The 7,257-nt window shown below is 35.1% G+C and overlaps 1 protein-coding gene across 3 annotated transcripts in view; it reads left to right on the top strand.

Annotated features, from left to right (window-relative positions):
* The window catches only part of UGT2B17 (UDP glucuronosyltransferase 2 family, polypeptide B17), a 51,230-nt gene extending 44,236 nt beyond the window's left edge, over window positions 1-6,994 (top strand). For all 3 annotated transcript variants that reach the window (XM_006873764.1, XM_006873763.1, XM_006873762.1), the window contains one exon: window positions 6,715-6,994. In XM_006873764.1, the coding sequence (XP_006873826.1) occupies window positions 6,715-6,994 (280 nt within the window). The remainder of the gene's footprint in view (window positions 1-6,714) is intronic.
* Window positions 6,995-7,257: the final 263 nt, after the last annotated feature.

Genomic DNA, 7,257 nt, shown 5'->3' with positions numbered 1-7,257 from the left:
AAATGTATGCAAAATCTTTGTTCTTTTCGTTGAGATTGTTATTGTCTTATTTGTAATATTTGTAAAATTAAAAAGTGATTGACTTGGAAAGTATATTTTGGAATGGTTCTATTAAGTTAAAAAAAATTTTTTTGGAGCACTTTTACAGTGTTTTAGGTAAAAGCTTGCGTAACAAATTAGCTACTCCAATTCATACATAAATTGTTCCATGGTATTGGTTGTAATTCCTACAAGGTGTCAGTACTCTCTCCTTTTCTGCTCTAGGTTCTGGGCTTCCTTTCATCGGGTTTCTCTGTCCCTTCCTACCTTCTCATCTTGGTTTGGACAAATGTTGCTTGTTTGGCTTCATATAGTTGATTGTTATAAGGAGCATATTTTTCCTCAGTGTTATTATTTATTTTATAGGTCTATCTATTAATTGGTAGAAAGGTGGCCTCTGGAAGTGTCTTCAGTTTCAATTTAGAAGGTTGTATTAGGGTGATAGTCTAAGGCATTCCTCTAGTCTCTCAGACTAGTAAGATTGGCCTTTTTTCTTTCTTTAATTTGAATTTTGTTCTACATTTTTTAACCCTTTTATTGTGGTCCTGGTCAGAGTGGTTGGTAGAAGTATCTGGATGCCATCTAGTTCTACAGGTCTCAAGTCAGAGAAGGTTGTGGTTCATGAAAGCCATTGGTCCTTGAAATGAATTATTTCCTCAAGTTTTAGACTTTCTTCATTCTCCTTTGCTCCAAGCAGGAATTGACCAATAATTGCTTTAAGTTGGCCACATGCAAACTTTTGAGACCCCAGACATTTCTCACAAAATTAGGATGTAGAACATTGCATTTATTAACTGTATTTGCCAACATAACTGTGCACTTAGTCCTTACCTTCAAATCCAGTAGTAAAGTCCCAATTATCCCTACATACATCTATAGATATAGAGTATGCATGCAGCATTTACAAACTTGTATGTAAAACTATCCACAACTATTCCTATGTTGTTGTTGTTGTTGTTAATGTGCTGTTAAATCAGTTCTGACCCACAGCAACCCTGTATAGGATTCCCTAGGAGTGGCTGGTGTGCTTGATCCACTGACCTTGTGGATAAACCAACTTTGCAGTCCAACACATTAACCCACAGTGCCACACCAGAATTACAACCATACCCTATACACCCTTACAAATTTCCTCACCTATTTGGCATACATATTTTCTATGTATTTAATCACAAAGGGAAAAACGCTCAACATTTATCAAACTGAAAAAACTGGGGGGGAAAATCACGCTTTGAGTTATAATATTGGATTATTTTATAGGCAATCTTTCAAACAAAACAAGGAGAAAGTACATGATTTAAAATCAGGGAAGGTGTGTATCAGTGTTGCATTAATTGACTACACTTTATTCAGTCTGTATGCTGAGCAAACAATTAGCGAAGCTGGGCTATATAAAATCATGGCAACAGGATTAGATAAAGCTTCATTAACAATCTATGATATGCAGATAACACAATCTTGCTTTCAGAAAGCAAAGAGGACTTGAAGCACTTACTGATGAAGAGTAAAGGCAATAGAATTCAATATGGATTATGCCTCAATATAAAGGATATAAAATATCCTTATAACTAGACCAATAAACAATAGCATGATAAACAAAAAGATTGAGGTTGTCATTACTTGGATTCTCATTCAACGTCCATGGAAGCAGCAGTCATGAAATTAAAGGATGTATTGCATTGGACAAATCTGCTGTAAAATTTCTCTTTAAAGTATTAAAAAGAAAATATGTCACTTTGAAAACTAAGGTGTACCTTACCCAAGCTATGGCATTTTCAGTTACCTAATATGCAAGGAGCTCTGGTGCAGTGGTTACAAATTGGGCTGCGAATCTCATGGTTAGCAGTTCCAAACTACCAGCTGTTCCGTGGGAAAAAGATGAGGCTTTCTGCTCTCGTAAAGATTTACAGCCTCGGAAACCCTGCACAGGGTTCCTATGAGTCAGAACCGACTCCACAGCACATAACAACAACAACAACAATATGCATGGGAAAGCTGGACAATGAATATGGAAGAATAAAGAAGAATTGATGCCTTTGTATTGGAACTGACTTGATAGTAGCAACAATAACAACAGTGCAAAATATTAATCAAAATAGGATGGAGGAAATATAATCACTTTACCAAAAAATAAAAAAATGATGAAAAGCAAGTTTCCAGGAATTGATGGAATACCAATTAAGATGCTTCAAAAAGAAAAGAAAAAAATAGATGTAATGTGTAATGTTGGAAACAGTCACTCATCTATGCCAAAAATTTGGAAGACATCTACCTGGCCAACCAATTGGACATGATCCATATTTGTGCCCATTCCAAAGAAATGTGGCTCAACAGAAGGTGAAAATTATAGAACAATATCACCAATATCATATACAACTCAAAAACAGTTATATGGGTAACATGTGATGAATGGGAAGTCCAGAACCCTTAATTGTACTCATTTCGAATCTGTGCATAAGCCAAGAGGCATGACTCATTCAAATAGAACAATTTTAAACTGTATGGTTTAAAATTGAGAAAGATATGCATCAGTGTTGTATCCACTGACCAGAACAATTCAATCTACATTCTGAGCAAATAATCAAAGATACATATGAAGAAGATAACATCAGGACTGGAGGTAGACTCCTTAATAACTAGAAATATGCTGATAACACAACCTTGTTTACTGAAACAAAGAAAACTTGAAGCATTTACTGATGAAGATCAGACTACATACAGCTTTCAGTATAGATGATACTTCAACATAAATAAAAATTCTAGCAACTGAACCAATAAACAACATCATGATAAATAATTAAAGTTGTCAGAATTTTTTATTTGGATGCATGATCATGGTATTTTCAGTCACTTTGTATACATTTGAAAGCTGAAAAATAAACAGGGAAGACTGAAGAATTAATGCCTCTGAGCTACGGTACTGGAAAAGAATATTGACTATATGATGGACTGCCAAAAGAATAAGCAAATTTGTTTTAGAAAAAGTACAATCAGAATGTTCCTTAGAAGCAAGGATTATAAGAACTCATCTGAAGCACATTTTGGACATGTCATCAGGAGGGACAAGTCCCTGAAGGAGGGAATCATGCTTGTAAAGTAGAGGGTCATTAAAAAAAGAGGAAAACCCTCTGATGGAAAGACCTAGTGACTACAACAATGGGCTCAAGCACAGCAACAATTGTGAAGATGGCACCGGACCCAGAAGTTTTTCGTTCCATTGTACATAGTGTCACTATAAGTCAGAAACAACTCAATGGTACCTAACAATAACATCACTCACAAATTATTGTTTGGTATTACTATTGCTTCAGAGTCGTAGATGGTATATTTATTGTAGTTGTCCTTTATTGTTCCATCTCACTGTGTCTTCCTTTGCCTTGGTCATGTTGTACCGACTTCCCCCAGATTGTGTATTGCCTTTCTTTTCTCCATAATTAACACTTGTGTCCGAAATACTTTGTGATTTCTCCTCATATCTCCTCATATCCCTGGTAAGCATCAAAGGATGTTTCTGTTTGTAAACCTATTCTTGAGGTGTTTCATGGATTCATTGCTAATCTTAAGTGTCTTTCATTAATCTTAAGTAGCATTTCATTATATATTATGTACCACAGTTTGTTTATTCGTTCATCTATTGATCATCACTTACGTTTTTCCCATCTTCTTGTTATTGCGACTAGGGCTGGGATGGATTGGGTGTGCACATATCTACTTGTGTCACAGCTTTTTCTTCTCTAGGACATATATCTATGAATGGAATATTCTGATTTCCAGTTTCGGTTTTTTTATCTTTTTTCAATTGTGAAATGAGAGTAGGTATACAAACAAGATCATCAGTTTTACATTCAACAAATAATATACTTTGTTTCATCTCAAGGATTACAATCCCCTCCATGGAACAAGTTATCACACTTCCTCCCTGTGGCTCTTATATCCACTTCACCCACCTTCTCATCCCTTCTCACCTTTGTCCTTAGGAACATGTTGCCCCTTTGGTATTTGAATGATTGGCCATTCCATAATTCATAGTGAGCATATGTTTTTAGTGTTGCTTCCCCTATATACGTACCTATTACTTGGCTGAAAGTTGGGCCACAAGTCTAGTTTTTTTAAGGAAGTGCCATGCTATTTTCGATGGTAGTGTACCATCATCTTGAAGTCCCCCTGGCAGTATATAAGAGTTCAATCTTCCCATAATCTCACCTGCATTTGTTATTCTGGTTTTTGATCAGTATCATTATTGACAGGGTGTGATGGTATCTCCTTGTAGTTTTGATTTGCATCTCTCGAATAGTTAGTTAATGATCATGAGCTTCTTTTCATGTCTGTTAGCTGCCTGCCCGTCTGATTTTATGATGTGTGTTTGTGTCCTTTGCCCATTTTTAAATTGGATTGTCTGTCTTTTTCTTGTGGTGATGTCAAAGCTTTCTGTCAATTTTAAAGAGTAGGTCCTTGTCCACTGACTGTGTCATTGCCAAAAATTTTCCCAAGTTTGTAGGCTCTCCTTTTACTCTTTTAGTGAAATCTTTTGATGAGCATCAGTATTTAATTTTAGAAAGTTGTTGTTGTTAAGTGCCATCGTCGTCGGTTCCGACCCATAGCGACCCTGTACAGGGTTTCCAAGGCTGAAAATTTTTACCGGAGCAAAAAGCCTCATCTTTCTCCCGCAAAACAGCTGGTAGTTCAAGCTGCTGACTTTGCAGTTCGCAGCCTGATTCGTAACCACTACGCTACCAGAGCTCCTTAATTTTAGGAAGTACAATCATATAATTTATAATTTGTTGTTTGTGCATTTTAGTTATATTTGATAATCTATTTATGCCATATATTAGAGCCCCTAGCTTCATCCCTGTTTTCTTCCATGAATTTTAGGGTTTTAGGTTTTATATTTAGGACTTTGGTCCGTTTTTATTTAGTTTTTACATTTGGTATGAGAAATGGATTGTTTCATTTTGCTGCATATGGATACTCATCTTGCCAGTACTGTTTTTTAAAAAGGTTATCTCCATTTAATGAACTTTGACCCTTTGTTAAATATCAAGTCAAATTTTCTGAAACTAATACATTTAGTATTCAAATTCTCTCAAGACATACATTAATTTTATGTATGTATTATACATGTGCAAGCTGGGCAGTAAACAAAAGTCCTCCCCTTTTGATTCATAATGACTATGTTGTTAAGTGCCATCAAGTTGGTTCCCACCCATAGCAACCCTGTATAGGGTTTCCAAGAAGCAGCTGGTGAGCTTGAACCAACTTTGTAGTTCAAACAGCTTTGCAGTCTGGCGCATTAAGAGGAAATAAAACATTGTATTTGAGAACGTATTTATAATAACAGAGCAGTAACCATTTGCATTTTAAATGCGATGCTATTTTTAGTACAGTTACTGTGTTCTAAATTATTAGAATGTAAAGCATATTTTACTTTTCATTATTTGAGAAGGAATATACCTTTCATTTGGTGAGCCCATGTAAAAGTATGTATCTCTAGTATGTATAGATGTTTTCATATGCCTTTTAATTTTAATAAAAGTAGTGTTGAAAAATGATGATCAGTAGTTGATACATATTGAATGAATCAGGAAAAAGATGAGGCTTTCCAGCCTCAGAAACAGGGTTGCTATGAGTCAAAACTGACTTGAAGGCTCTTATCATTGAACACTTATATATATATATACTAGATATTGTATAAAGTTCTTGCTTATATTAAGTGATTCCTTCATTACATTCTTTCTGTATTATTTTGCAAAAATGCTTCAGGATTAGTATCATCCTCTCAAAAACCTAGCTCTCCCACTAAGCTTTTTAAATTACAGTGCAATTAAATTACTGCTATTGCTTCAGTGCTACAGTCTGGCACTTTGGGATTCTGAGATCATAAGCCATATGCCTTTATTCACTCTTTTTCCTTGATCATATCATTTTCAACAGGAAAAAAAAAAATACAATGCCTCAAAGTGAAATATTAAGCACTAGCCAAATTCTAAAATAGCAAAACTAAGCATCAATAATAATAACAAACATCTACTGAATGTCTGTTACTACAATGATTCTAAATACTCAAAGGCTCAATTCATTACTCCTCATAATAATCATATAAAAGGGCACCATCACCCTCTATTCCATTGTAACAAAGAGACGATTGAGGCAAAGAGAATAAAACATTTGCAAAAAGCAAGGAGCAAGTAGGTGTCAAACTCAGGATTCAAACCAAGACAATCCAACTTCACACTTTTATTAAATCATGGGCAAAAGGCCAATACCAAGTTCTGACCAAATCAAACTGCTGACCAGCCTGGACATGTCCCTGAACCTCATCATGAACTTGCCTCCTACTGCTAGATAGTATATCAGATCCATTAACAATTCTTATTAATTTTTTAATTGTACATGCAAATGATGGGGTTTTTTTCTGTCTGTAGGACATGGCTCATTCCATTTTGTCCTAAAAATACATGTCCTATCCCAACTTCAATATGTCTTTACATCTTGAAATCCTATGCATTAAGCACATTCTAGTCTGTAAACTAAAATCGCTATCATTATCTCAGAGGAAACTAATATATTATTCTTCTACTCTTAATTTGACATTCATTTTTACCATCTGCATGAAATTTTAATATATTTATCTTTTCTGGTTTATTCTCTTCATTGTTCTTTTTTATTTTCCTCCAGCTATAAAGAGAATGCTATGAGGTTATCTGCCATTCATCATGATCAGCCTGTTAAGCCCCTGGATCGAGCTGTCTTCTGGATTGAGTTTATCATGCGCCACAAAGGAGCCAAACACCTTCGACCAGCTTCCCATGATCTCACTTGGTACCAGTACTACTCTTTGGATGTGATTGGATTTTTACTGGCTTGTGTGGCAATCGTTACTTTTGTTATCATAAAATGTTGCTTGTTTAGTTATAAAAAGCTTTTCAAGAGAGGAAAGAAGAAAAAGAGGGAGTAGACCTCGTCAAGACCTCTAAAAGATACGATAAGTGAGACCACTGTATTTAATGCAAACACTATGGTTTAAATTATGGGAAGATTCTTCTCCACATTTTCCAGGTACTGTGCCTTTTCTGATTTCCCCAAATATTTTACTCTTGGTTAATTACTCATGTGTTAGCTAATGCATTATTTCCTAAGAATTTATCAAAAACAAATAATCTGTTTTTGATAAATTCTTCCTCAATATTCCTTTTTAAATGGACTGTACCATTCATTAGA

The sequence above is a fragment of the Chrysochloris asiatica genome, unplaced genomic scaffold (assembly GCF_000296735.1).
Source record: "Chrysochloris asiatica unplaced genomic scaffold, ChrAsi1.0 scaffold00254, whole genome shotgun sequence".
In the NCBI taxonomy this organism is placed as follows: Eukaryota; Metazoa; Chordata; class Mammalia; order Afrosoricida; family Chrysochloridae; genus Chrysochloris; species Chrysochloris asiatica.
This window is presented reverse-complemented; position numbering and strand designations above follow the sequence as displayed.